General features: G+C 32.7%; 1 protein-coding gene and 1 long non-coding RNA gene across 2 annotated transcripts; one reads left to right on the top strand and one right to left on the bottom strand.

Moving 5' to 3' along the window:
• LOC108849473 (uncharacterized) lies at positions 1 to 1,340 on the bottom strand. Its single transcript, XR_001949203.2, has 2 exons — positions 751 to 1,340; positions 1 to 667 (listed from the first exon to the last, which is right to left on the bottom strand). It is a non-coding gene; the product is annotated as an uncharacterized LOC108849473 (long non-coding RNA).
• An 8,151-nt stretch (positions 1,341 to 9,491) lies between these two features.
• LOC108849086 (calmodulin-like protein 9) lies at positions 9,492 to 10,711 on the top strand. Its single transcript, XM_018622588.2, has 4 exons — positions 9,492 to 9,659; positions 9,778 to 9,938; positions 10,024 to 10,101; positions 10,328 to 10,711. The coding sequence occupies exons 1-4, from the start codon at positions 9,584 to 9,586 to the stop codon at positions 10,466 to 10,468; spliced, it is 456 nt and encodes a 151-aa protein (XP_018478090.1). The 5' UTR covers positions 9,492 to 9,583; the 3' UTR covers positions 10,469 to 10,711.
• Positions 10,712 to 14,919: the final 4,208 nt, after the last annotated feature.

Here is a 14,919-nt window from a genome sequence, read left to right as displayed (position 1 = left end):
AATGTTAGTTATTATACAATTTTATTTTTATTTTTGACAGATATTACAAAAAGCTAATAGTAGACAGAGAAACAAAAAGACAAGTAGCAAAAAAATGCATAATCTAACTAAATAAACAGCTACACACAATAACTTAATCAGAACAAAAGCAGTTAAGAAGACAACTTAGAGGTAAATAACAACGAAGAGAGCTTAGACCAAAATCAATGGTAAAGAATGAGGTGATAACTCAATTGCTGCGAGCTATCGGTAGAAATACGCTCTCAACCTTGAAGCTACGGTTCCTACAGCTTCGACCATACACAAACCAAACTAGAGAATCTAAACACGAATTCATTTCTCGGCTAAACAATAAACAGTGGTGACACGAGGAAGAGATTCTAACTGATAATGCCGTCGTTCGAAAGAGAAGCTCAAAATTGTTATCTCTAAACTTTTCAACTGTGACCGGTGTAAGATGAACCAAAAGCTCATATAGAGTTTTTTTAAGACAGACATGGAGGTACCCCAACCTCCAGAGAAACCACTCTTAGAAAAGAAAAAAGCCTTCATAACTGTCACCATGCCTCCAGCCAGACTATCCATCCCACTCTTATGACGAGCAGTCACTGTAATGTAGGACCAATGGTGAGGAATGAACTCCAAGCTAATGCAACATATGGCCAATCTGTCACAAAAAAACAGAGACAACAAGCATACACAAACAATTCATTACAAAACCGGAGCTTCATGACAAGGACAAGCCTGCACCTCACACGTTTCCACCGAAAGTTTAGAGAGGAAAGAACTGCCCCTCAAATGTGACGCTTCTCTGAGGACTTCCAGTGGAGACAGAGACTTGTACAAAATCAGAGGTCGCCAAGACTGATGAGTAGACGACACATCCAACTCACCCATGCTCAAACAGAGCACAACCACCGACTCACCACGTCAAAATCCTGGATCTGAGAATGAAGGTGAAACCAATAGCCCACACGTCATCAAACTCTTAGGAGAAGAGAAACAACAAGGGAAAACTGGATAACAATGGAGAATAGCGGTAGATATGGCGAGGAGGCCATCCACCGCCATTAACAACATCAGGAGAGCTCAAAGAGAAAAAGATCTGAGCTGTGACGCACGAGAGAAAACCACCGAAAAGATAAGAAGCCAAAGACGATAACGGGTTTCTGGCGACTGCCGTCAGATGCAGCGGCCGCCAGCGAAAATAGTGTGGCTAGGGTTTGAGTTGTGGTCGAAAGAAAGTAGAGAGGATAGTGTTTAAGAAAGAAGGGAAAATGATTTCAAAAGTTTAAAAGTGGTCTAATCTTTTTGTTGGGAACCAAAAAATGTAAATACTGTATTCCCTTCCAGCACGAGAATTAAACCTAAGTGACAAAATGCCTACTAGACGCTCTTTTACCATTAGACAAAATTTTCAAATAACAATCACTATTAACACCTGTACTTCTTCGAAATGGGGTCATTCATAATCAACATAAGTTAATGTAGTTCTTTTTTTTGCTTGAGTATGGTTGAAAAAACCATGAACTTCTTCGTAGACCATTTGAAACCTCAACTTATCTTCCGTTACATTGGTTAACAGATTGATTTAACTATATTAGTGACCAATTTTTTTTTTTTGTTAAATCCTTCTGAAACTCTTTTTTTCTAAATGTTCCTCCACGGATTCGAACCCGCGACCGGAGGTACAAATACAACAAAGCCGAACCACTGAGATACTTATAATTTTATTAACTAGTATAGATACTAATAATTATTATTATTAATTTCACCGTCATCTGAAGATAATAGATTGTGAATCCTCTCTTCATCCCAGATCCCTTCTTCTCGAGCATATTCTCTATGAGCCGCACTTCCTTCACCCACGAATTCAACATTCTCTCTGTTTGGTCATTGGTAATTTGTTTCTTATCATTCTTTCAAAGTTCTGTTCACATTTCTCTTTTCTCATAACTAAGGATTTAGGTTTGAAGAAAAAAGAAGTTGGGGTTTATTAGATTTGAAAACGATATTATGTAGTCTAACAGAGATTAGTATCTTTTAAATTTAATAATATTATAAGTAGTCTAGTGGTTTAGCATTGCTGCCATTGTAAAACGCCGTTATATATTTTAAGAGAGACTAGGATAAGACTTGCGCTTTGCGCATGGTGAATATATATGAACATTATTTAAGAAATATTGTATTAAAAATAAAACTTATATTCTTGATCAAATCAATATTTTTGGCCCTTAAACCATTTTTTAAAACTTTTTGTTAGTTACATAATTTGTTTACTGATTAGCTGATTTCATTTTTAAAAATATTTTGGGTCAAAAAATCACTTATTGCATAAGAACCTAACATTTAGGCCGAAGAATCTCATGCCTACTATTTGGTTATAATGTAACTATGTCAGCTCGGTTTTATATCATGATTTAGCTATATAAAAGTTAATTATGATTATAAGAAGGTTATGTTCACTTGTCAATCCTATATTTTTCAATATTTTTCTTTTTTATGTCGTTTTTTTCATGTTGGTTATTGCTTGATATAAATATTGATTTTGGAGTTTATTCTCATTTGTTCTTTTGTTTTGACCTAAGATTTAGAAATGTTTAAGATTTAAAATTATTAAAGAGATACATACTTAGGTTAAGATATGCATCTTGTGCAGAATAAATAAGATAATAGTAACTGACTATATGTGTATGATGCATAATTTATATGTGCACGCCGATTTATTACATAATAGTAACTGATTTTTTACTTATTTAATATATCAAAATCAATCTTATCTATGTATATGATGCATAATTAAATTTAAATGATATTAACATAGATGTATAGTATACTTTTAATATGGATATTTATTAAATGAGGTCTCTACTCATATGATTTTATGATTATTTGCATATTATGTAACAATATTTTAGACCAACAAATTGTTTTTTAATGTGGGATGTTTAGTGGTTTCAATAATTTATAATCATTTTAAAAAAAACAATGAAAATTTCAAAATATTAAATTTTCAGTATATGTTCATTGAAATATCAATATAAATATGTATTTTTATGATAAATAGTTTAATTTAAACGGTATGAAATATATATATATATATATATATATATATATATATATTAACATAAACACCTATTAAATAAAATTATTTATTCATATGGTTGGATAATCATTTTATCTTATTACTTAAAAAAAAATTTTGATAACAAAAGTTTATGTGAGACTTTTAACAGTTTTAGTAATTTATACTCGTTTTGAAAATATCAAATGCAACATATTCAAAAATCTATATTTTTGTTATATGATTAATGTAATTGTATAATTTATTTTAATAATAAAAAATTAAACAAAATGATAGAAAGTATACAGATTGTTAGCAAATCTTTATTTTAAAATCATTAATTGTCATATATATATTTTAATCACATTAGTTAATTCCGTATGTTTTATTTAAGAAAAAATAGATAATAAATTTCAATTTGATAAATAAATGGTCTATAATGGACGTACTATATAATATAAAATTCTTTAGCAATTTAATTTTGGACCAACAAAATTCTCAATTGATTCTCAAACCGCCACATAAGCAAAATTAGCATTTCAATTACGTGACAACTGAGTATGACATTTTTTTATTTAGTACAAACTACATGTTATAACTTTTTAAATATTTCTCCTTTAATATATAGGGGCTTAGTATCTGTACTAGTTAATTAAATTGTAAGTAGTCCAGTGGTTTGACTTTGCTGTATTTGCATCTCTGGTCATGGGTTTGAATCTGTGGAGGAACGTTTTAAAAATTTAAAACGAATTTAAGAAAGTTTTGACAGGAATTAGAAATGGTCGTTAACTCCGTTAAATCAATTTGCTAACCATTGTTACGGCATCTTAAAATGGTTTAGTCAAAATATATTAGAGATATAAATGGATAGTCAAGATAAATTGAGGTTTAAAATGATCCAAGAAGAAGTTCATGCTTTTCAACAAAATTAGAAATTTGGGGACTTAAATGACAATTTTCCTGTTTTCTTTGTGTACCTAAATAATCATTTCTTTTTGTAGATTGCCATAAAACAAGTCTATTACTGCATATATTTTGAAAATACTCAAGTTTGACAATTATGATTGATAATAGTCATCTTGGAATGAAAGAATTAAAAATGTATTTGAAGTTTCAAATTTGTTTCGTCACAAATGACTAATGGGATCAAGAAACTGAAACCTATTTTTTCTTTCTCAAAGACAATATTTCTTGAAAGTGTAGTTAATCCTGTCTAAATAATTGAATGCCCTATTATTACTTATCAGGACAACAGAAACCTAAATCAAGAAACTGAAACCGAACTTTTTCTTTCTCAAAAACAAGTATTTTCTGAAAGTGTAGTTAACCCTGTCTAAATAATTGAATGCCAAATGCAACTTGCTCCTATTGTGAGACTTTTAAACGCTTGACTCCTCACTCCTCAGACGTGATCAATACTTCAAGATCCTAACTAAAAGATGTGTAATCAAAGGTTTGTTGGATAAGCTTCAAGAGTTAGCTTAAGAAGCAAGTTATTCATAAAAGGAAAGATTGAATAACTAAAGTCTATTAGGATTAGGTTTAAGATAAGTTCCTAGTTCATGTTGTAATAGGACAAGTTAAAATTCCTGTTACCTATATAAGGTGATGCAAGTTGTAAGAGACATTACAGAAGTTAAGAGAATATATAAAACGAAGAACTGTTTTATAAACGAAAGTTTGCATACATACGATTGATCTTGCTATTACATTCGATCTTAGGCTACTATATTTGGTATCAGAGCTCTAGGTTATTCGTATCTGAGAAGACAAGAAGAAGGTATCCATGGCTGATACTAAAGACTTGACAGAAGTAAAGTCTCCGAATGCACTAGGAAGAAGAGAAGATGTTCCAAGTACAGTGGTTTGTCCTATGCTTTCGACGACAAATTACAATGTCTGGGTGAAAAAGATGAAAGCTCTCTTTAAGCTTCATAAGGTATGGGAGGCGATTGATCCAGGAACAGAGGATGAAGACAAGATAAATATGGTGATTGTACTGCTGTATCAATCAGTACCTGAAACTCTGGTAATGCAATTTGGAGATGACGATACTCCTAAGGAAATCTGGGAATCAATCAAAACAAAAAACGTAGGTGTTGAACGTGTAAAAGAAGCAAGATTGTAAACACTAATGAATGAATTCGATCGCTTAAACATGGAAGACTCTGACAGTATTGATACATTCACGAGCAAGCTAACTGAACTTGCATCAAAAGCGGCCTCGTTGGGACAGAAGATTGATCAACCAAAGCTCGTGAAGAAACTACTCAACAGTCTACCAATGAAGTTCATTCACATTACAGCTTCGATAGAACAGATGCTTGATTTAAATAAAACTTCCTTTGAAGATATTACAGGAAGACTCAAAGCATACGAAGAACGTGTTAAAGGCAAGACTGCATATGATCAACAAAACAACCTTCTTTTCGCAAGTACAGAAGCCTCGTACAATCAGAGTTCAAGAGGACGAGGAAGAGGTTGGAACCGTGGCCGTGGGCGTAGTAATGGTGGCCGAGGACGCGGTAGAAGTAGCTCTGGAGAAGGAAACAAAGAAAAGAAGGACTACTCTCAGATTGTTTGCTTCAACTGCAAGAAAAAGGGACACTTTAAATCAGTGTGCCCTGAAAAGAAAGAAGATACACAAGAGTTGAACAAAACCGAAACAGAAACAGCTGAAGTGGCGTTGTATCTACATGAACTTGTGTACCTTAACGAAGACAAGATCTTACCGAAGACTTTTGAAGAAGATAAGAAAGAAGATGGAGTGTGGTATCTAGACAACGGAGCTAGCAATCACATGACGGGTCAAAGGTCATATTTCTCTGAGCTAAACGAGAATATAAAAGGTAAAGTGAAGTTTGGAGATGGATCATATGTTGATATCGATGGGAAAGGGTCAATTCTGTTTGAAGCAAAGACCGGTGAACAGAAGCTCTTGACTGATATCTATTACATACCAAACCTGAAGAGTAACATCTTGAGTTTGGGACAAGCGACTGAACAAGGTTGTGATATCCGAATGAAAGATCACTTCCTAACGATAAGAGATTCAAAAGGAAAACTACTGGCTAGAGTACAGTGAACTCCGAATAGACTCTACAAGATAAAGTTGAAAGTCGGACGAGCAGCGTGCCTTCAGGCTAAGATAAAGGAGGAACCATGGCAATGGCATGCTAGACTTGGGCATATCAGCTTCAAAACCATAAAGGCAATTGCGACTCATGGAATGGTTATCGGTTTGCCGGAGATTGGTGAAATGAAGCAACTCTGTGATTCTTGCTTGGTAGGCAAACAAATACGACAACCCTTCCCAAAGGCCTCGTCATTCAGATCATCAAGAGCTTTAGAACTGCTACACACTGACTTATGTGGTCCTATATCACCAACTACTCTCTCTCAGAACAGATACATCTTTGTCATTATCGATGACTGCACAAGATATATGTGGTCTATACTACTAAAAGAAAAAAGTGAAGCTTTTAGTCGATTTAAGACTTTTAAGAATCTTGTGGAGAAGGATTTTGAGAAAGAGATAGTGACATTGCGTACGGACAGAGGAGGTGGATTTACTTCACATCAGTTTTAAGAGTACTGCAATGACAACGGAATAAGACGACACTTAACCGCTCCGTACACTCCACAACAGAACGGAGTGGTTGAACGGAGAAACCGCACACTGATGGAGATGACTCGAAGCATGTTGAAAGCAATGAACATGCCTAACTATTTATGGGGAGAGGCGGTACGACACGCCACATATTTGATCAATAGAGTCCCTACAAGGGCTTTGAAGAATCAAACTCCTTATGAATGTATCAAGGGCAAGAAACCGAGCTTATCACATATACAAGTATTTGGTTGTATGGCTCATGCCAAGATTGATGCTGGTCATCTAAGGAAGCTTGATGACAGATCACAAGCTTTAGTTCACCTTGGTATTGAACCTGGAACTAAAGCATATTGACTATACAACCCTGATACAAAGAAAATTGTTGTAAGCCGAGATGTGATCCTTAAAGAAGAGGTTTGCTGGAATTGGAAGGGAGAAAGCAAAGAAGCTCAGAGTGAACCAGGCATGTTTCACATGACGTGGGGAGCTACAGAAGATAGTGGCAGTGGTCGTTACAGTGGAGGACTTCTTCCTGAAACAGGCTCAGTTGCAGAACCGGAAAAGGCAGAAACAGAGTCTGTAAAAACAGAGTCTGTAGAAACAGAAACAGAGAGAAGTGACTCTGTTTCGAATGAAGGAGGCAATCAAGTACAAGATTTGAGGCGTTCATCACGACAGATAAACAAACCAGACTATCTTAAAGACTACATTCTACTTGCAAAGATAGAATGCGAGATGCTACTTCTGTCTATTAATGATGAACCGACAAGTTTTCATGAAGCCAAAGACGACAAGCGATGGACGATGGCTTGTGAAGATGAAATCACCTCTATCAACAAGAACAAAACGTGGTCACTTGTTGATAAACCGGCTGGAGTAAAAGTCATAGGTCTTAAATGGATCTTCAAGATCAAAAGGAACGCAGACGACACAATCATCAAGTTCAAAGCAAGGTTGGTCGCCAAAGGATACGTTCAAGAACATGGAATCGATTATGACGAAGTTTTCGCACCAGTGGCTCGACTAGAGACTATACGACTACTAATTGGTTTGGCTGCATCAAATCAATGGGAAATTCATCACCTAGACGTCAAAATGGCTTTCTTACACGGAGAGTTGAACGAAGATGTCTACGTATCTCAACCTGAAGGTTTGAAAAGAAGGGAGAAGAACATGAGGTTTTCAAACTTTCAAAAGCGTTATACGGTCTAAAGCAGGCACCACGTGCCTGGAACACAAAGCTTGATCGTGTCCTGAAACGATTAAGGTTCAACAAGTGTGCAAAGGAGAGCTCAGTATATCGCAGAGAAGATAAAGATAAGCTACTCATTGTGGCAATATATGTTGATGATCTCTTTGTTACGGGAAACTCCATAAAAGAGATAAAAGATTTCAAGGTCTCAATGTCACAGCAGTTCGAGATGTCTGATCTAGGAGTCTTAACATATTATCTCGGAATGGAAGTAAAGCAGAGTTCTGTAGGTATTGCGATCAATCAAGAAGCTTATGCTTTGCGTATACTCAAGGAGGCAGGAATGGACGACTGCAACGCGACTCACATACCAATGGAATTTGGTCTGCAACTCTCTAAAGCGCTGGATGAACCAGAGATCGATGCTACGTTGTATAGAAGAAGGATAGGTTGTCTGAGATATCTGATGCATACAAGACCAGACTTGGCATTCTCTGTGGGAATACTAAGCAAGTATATGCACTCACCACGAAAGTCTCATGGTGATGCATTAAAACAGGTTTTGAGATATTTAAAAGGCACTAAAGGTTTCGGTTTGTTGTTTAAGTGTGGAGGAACTCAGAAGCTAATAGGTTTCAGTGATAGCAGTCATAACACTGATCCAGATGATGGAAAGAGTACTCGGGACACTTGTTTTGCCTCGATGACACGCAAGTCTCTTGGTGTTCACAGAAACAAGACGTAGTGGCCCTATCTTCGTGTGAAGCCGAGTACATGGCGGCAACAGAAGCTGCTAAACAAGCTATCTGGCTTCAGGAGTTGATGACTGAGATCACAGGAAAGAAGAATGAAAGAACACTGGTTCGTGTGGATAATAAATCAGCTATAGCTTTAGCAAAGAATCCAGTTCTTCACAGGCGCAGTAAACACATCCATAAGCGGTTTCATTTCATCAGAGAATGTGTAGAACGAGGACTGATTGATGTGGAACATGTACCCGGAACAGAGCAACGCGCAGACATTCTAACCAAAGCACTAGCAAAGATCAAATTCAAAGAGATGAGGGAGTTGATTCAAGTTCAAGACTTAAGCAAGTATGGCTTGAAGCTTAGAAGGAAGAATGTTGGATAAGCTTCACGAGTTAGCTTAAGAAGCAAGTTATTCATAAAAGGAAAGATTGAATAACTAAAGTCTATTAGGATTAGGTTTAAGATAAGTTCCTAGTTCATGTTGTAATAGGACAAGTTAAGATTCCTGTTACCTATATAAGGTGATGCAAGTTGTAAAAGACATTACAGAAGTTAAGAAAATATATAAAACGAAGAACTGTTTTGTAAACGAAAGTTTGCATACATACGATTGATCTTGCTATTACATTCGATCTTAGGCTACTATAATGTTTTAATAGAGAAACCGTACATCATTAATTAGTAATTCAAAAACCATGAAAATAAGCCTTAGAAGTCAGAAGTTTGAACATTGACCCGTGACTTGGAGTCGTGTCTTAGAAAAAAAATCCACAGAATAATGAAACGCAAGGTCATTTATGTTGACTTTTGACGCGGCAAGAGCCACGAAATGTGTGAGGTCATGTATCTACTTAAATCCAGATGGAATGCTCTCTTTCTTCCCCATCATCTTCCTTCACAAACCAAACCAAGAGAAAAGATAAATCATCAAGAAAAGGTTTGACTTTTCTTTGTGATCGACGAAGATGGCGGATGCTTTCACCGATGAGCAGATCCAAGAGTTTTACGAAGCCTTCTGTCTCATCGACAAAGACTCTGATGGTCTGTCTGATTTTAGTATCTTTTGTCCCTATATAATACACAGTTCTTTTTATCAGAATCGATCATCGGATTGATGATGATGAATCAGTTGACTTATATATGGTTGCGTGTGGCACAGGGTTCATCACAAAGGAGAAACTAACGAAGGTGATGAAGTCGATGGGGAAGAATCCAAATGAGGAACAACTTCAAGAGATGATGAGCCATGTCGATATCTTTGGCAACGGAGGCATCACCTTTGATGATTTCTTGTATATAATGGCTCAAAACACCTCTCAGGTATAATTAATATACACTAAAAAACTGTGAAAAATAAATATATATAAACTTAAGACAAAAAATTTAATCGAAAATATTGGTTTAGGAAGCGGGATCGGATGAGTTGATAGAAGTGTTTAGAGTGTTCGACAGAGACGGAGACGGTGTCATATCTGCACTTGAGGTAATATTTTCTTCTTTTACTATTTTAAACCAAAGATTATATAGTCATAACAAAGAAACAATATACAAAGCGTTTCTTAATAATTGGTAATATTATATTCGAAGTTCTTTTTTTTTTACTATTTTAAACTAAAGGTTTTCATGTTCATAACAAGTGACAATATACAAAGAGTTACATGATAAGTGGTAATATAGATGGTGTGCTATTTATTTATGGGCAAATGCAGTTGGGAGAAGGAATGAAAGACATGGGGATGAAGATAACGGCGGAAGAGGCGGAGCATATGGTGCGAGAAGCCGATCTTGATGGCGATGGTGTTCTCTCTTTCCACGAGTTCTCCAAAATGATGATCGCTGCCTCTTATTAGCATTTATATATCCCTATAAAGTAAATGCTATGATATAAGGGGGTTTGTTTGGATGATGCTCTGTTTTCTGAGTTTGCAATTTCTAATAAAGCTTCAAATGATAAAAAAGTGGGTTTGTTTAAGCACGTATCAACTACTTTTCCATATGTTAAACTTAAAACACACATCGAATCGTATGTCACAGTATTTTCCATGTGATATAATAAAAGTGTCGGTCCCATATCAATGAATTATTTTGAGTTAGTTAGCCTTTCTTTTGTCGTCGACAGCTTTCATCGATAGTTAAGTATTACTTGTCTTGGTCCATTTGATTACATGGTTTGTGAATTACATTTAGCCTGATTGGCTAGCTCATATGCAATGACATTTTCTTTCTACAATCTACTTAAAAGATAAATTACAAACAGTTTAATTTTTGATAATATCATGCAAATAAATGGCAAGAGCCAAACGTTTCCAACCTTGAATTTTCTCTTTGACTCGCTTGTGTTGTAAGAATACATACACATATATCACTTTTTCTCTTTGACTCGCTTGTGTTGTAAAACATATATTTTGTTTCCTCTTTGACTCACCTAGAGGTTCACCAACCAATAGGAATGTGTCATTTAAGATTCAATATTTTTTAAAAAGGAAACAAAATATTATCGAATTATATTATACTTTCAAAATAAAAATTAAATAAAAATTATACTAATCACAAAAACAAAACTTTTTAATCTAAAAAAAAATATTTTCAAAAAATATTTTTAACGCTCACGACAAACATTAAATCTTAGATTTTTGAATAAATCTTAAATTTTAAGATTTATCCAAGAATTTTGGATTTACCCAAGGGTTTAGAGTTTACCCAAAGGTTTAGGGTTTATGATTAGTATTTAGGGTATAGTTTTTTGTTGATTGTGTTATAGATAGTTTTTTTAAATCAAAGTTTTATAATTTATCCAAAGGTTTACTAAAGGATTTAGGGTTTAACATTTAGAGATTATTGTTTTTTGTGGTATTAATTTTTTTTGAAAAAAATACTTATTTTTTGCATTTAGTATATTTTATTTAGTTTTACTTTATTTTTTATTTTTAAAATGTAATATAATTTGGCCTATTTTGTTTCCTTTTTCAAAATATGTCAAATTTGAAATAACTAAATCCTATTGGTTGGTGAATCTATAGGTTCACCGTAGGGGGTGAACCAAGAATCTATAGGAAACAAAATAATTTGCCAAATTACATTATGCTTTTAAAATAAATAAAAGATTAAATAAATAAAAATAACAATAGTTCTCAAAATAAATTATTTAAAAAAATATTTATTTATAAGATTTAGAGTTTAGTGTTTAAGATTTATAGTTTAGAATTTATCCAAATGTTTAGTGTTTTTCCAGGGTTAGGGTTTTACCCAGGGTTTAGGGTTTACCCAAAAGTTTAGGGTTTAGGATTATATTTAGGGTTTAGTGTTTTGTTGACAATGTGTTAGTGTTTTTCCAAGGGTTTAGGGTTTATCCAGGGTTTAGGGTTTAGGATTAGAGTTTAGGGTTTAGTATTAAGTTAGAGTTTGGTGTTTTGTTGACAATATTAATTTTTAACTCGTTTTTATATACTATTTTTATTTATTTTTAAATTTTATTTTGAAAGATAATATAATTTAATAAGTTATTTGTTTTCTTTTACCTCTAAATCAACAAACCCTAAACCCTTGGGTATACCCTAAACCCTTGGGTATACGTAATAAAGTTACTTTTAGAGTTTAGGGTTTAGTATTAAGTTTAGAGTTTGGTGTTTTGTTGACAATATTAATTTTTTAACTCGTTTTATATATTTTTATTTATTTTTTAATTTTATTTTGAAAAAAATATAATTTTTATTATTTTTAATTTTATTTTGAAAGATAATATAATTTAATAAGTTATTTGTTTTCTTTTACCTCTAAATCAAAAACCCTAAACCCTTGGGTATATCCTAACCCTTGGGTATACGTAATAAGTTACTTTTAGGATTAGAGTTTAGGGTTTAGAATTTAATAAGTTACTTTTAGAGGTCATGATTTAGAGTTTAGGGTTAGAATTTAGTTTATGATTTAGGGTTTGGTTTAAATTTAAGGATTTTAGGGTATAGGATATGTCAAGGGTTCAGCCTTTCCCCAAGGGTTTAGGATTTATTGTTTAGTATTTAGAATTTAGGGTTTAGGGTTTAGTATTTATCGACAAATTTATCATATTAAACAAAAAAACTTTTTTTTGATAATTACTACTATTTTTTTATTTATCTAAAACATTTTATTTTCACTTAAATTTTTATTATTTATTTTCTTTTTTAAAAGATATCAATCTTAAATAACTAAATCCTATAGTGGGTGAATGTAGAGATTCACCTTAGGGTTGAACCTAAGCTTTGTTCATTGCATAACCGAGTTTTGCGAAGATCAGTCTTTATATGGTTAATTTTATTTATAATCACAAAACAATAGTATTGACTTTAACAAACAAAAAATGTTATTATATTATTGATCATCACAATAACTTAATTACCCGTTAATAGATTTTTTTTAAGAAACTATAGTAAGAAAATAGCAGTAGTTAATATGTTATTTATGTGGTGATTATGGCTCAAATCAAAAGTTATTCTTGTGTTCACCCCTAGGGTGAACCTTTAGATTCACCAACTAATAGGAATCAAGTATTTCATAATCAATATCTTTTAAAAAAAACAAAATATTATCAAATTATATTATGTTTTTAAAATAAATAAAATAAAAACAAATAAAAATAATAGTAGTTACAAAAATGATTTAAAAAAAAATATTTTAACAAGAAAAACCCTAAACTCTAAATCCTAAACCCTAAACCTTGGGTATACCCTAACCCTTGGGTATACGTAAAACATATGATAATTTTAACTCTAACTCTAGTATTGCAAAAAATAGATATTTTAATGTCGTCATCAAGATACTAACCCCTAAACCCTAAACTATAAACCCTAAACCTAGTTAAACTCTAAACACTTGGTAATCTTAATTTTTGAATCAAAAACATTAAACACTAAAACACTAAATCTTAGAAATACTAAACCGTTAATCCTAATCCCTAAACTCTTTTTATGATTTAAGGATTTGGTATTTCTTTGATGTTAGTGTTTAATGTTTTTAATTTAGAGTTTAGTATTTATCCAAGGGTTTAGGATTTAAAGTTAGGGTTTAATGTTTTAATGACGGAGTTAAAATATTTTTAAACCTTTTTTGCTATATACTATTTTTTTATTAGTTAACATTTTTTATTTTAAATTATAATATAACTCGATATATTTTGTTTCTTTTTTAAAGATATCAGTTGTGAAATGACTGATTTCTATTGGTTGGGTGAACCTAGAGATTCACTTTAGGGTGAACCCAAAAATAAGTCCAAATCAAATCTATTAAAAGGGAAGTACAAATATAATACTTACCTTTATTTTTTTATTTACAATAGTAAGCCACTGAAATTATTAATTAATTTACTTTTATGATTTTTGTGTCTTTTATGTTTAGTTTAATGCATTTCCTAAATCAAATTCTAACTAAAAAAATATGGCAACAATAATTAATAAATCTAGAATATATTCATTTTTCATATTTTATTATTATGTGTATTCTAAATAATTGATAAACCTAACTTTTAAATAGTTAATGACAATATTGTTTTTTAATTTATGTAATTATATTTTGAGAAATTAGGACACATACCAAAAACTTATGCCTTATTAGCTATATACCAAAGTCTACTGTTTTGACACTATTGACTTTTTTTTTGGACTCTGATGCCCCTATACGAACTTAATGAATCTACCATTTGATAGGTGATATCTTGCAAAAGATTTGATAAATCTTATCTTCTGCATTTGTATCTTTACTTCTTCTTACATCTACTTTTTTTTTTTCATTAAGTTTCGAATTCAAAATCTTTCTTTCCCCATCTTCTCTCACCTGCTCCAACTTGTAATTGCTTGAATCATCTCTCATTTTTTCTCTCTGTTTTGATAATAGTTCACAAATCTTCTCATGTCTACTCGGGCAGTGCACTGATAAAACTCAAGCTCCGGTGGTGCACTGGAATCTCAATCTCGTCACCTTTATTGCGTCTCGGTGAATCTCTCTGCCATTTTGTTTCTTAGGATTTGAAAGTTATGTTTCTCATATTGTTAACAAGCTATCAAACTTACAAAATAACAAGCAATTTTATATACATCATAGCTAAGATTATTATTGGCATGTTCATTAATTAGTTAGCCATCCAAAAAGATTATCGTTTAGGGTGAAAAGACAAGTTATCCCGTCAACAAAGATAAATACTGTATAAGAAATCAGTTTTTTTTAGATAATTTGTTTACTTGCATGGAGGTGTAGGGCAAGGTTGAAAATAAGTGTGTTGGTATAAAGGTTTTGATAACCACACCAAAAAATATTATACCCTAAACCCTTA

The sequence above is a fragment of the Raphanus sativus genome, unplaced genomic scaffold, assembly GCF_000801105.2.
Source record: "Raphanus sativus cultivar WK10039 unplaced genomic scaffold, ASM80110v3 Scaffold1121, whole genome shotgun sequence".
NCBI lineage: Eukaryota > Viridiplantae > Streptophyta > Magnoliopsida > Brassicales > Brassicaceae > Raphanus > Raphanus sativus.
This window is presented reverse-complemented; position numbering and strand designations above follow the sequence as displayed.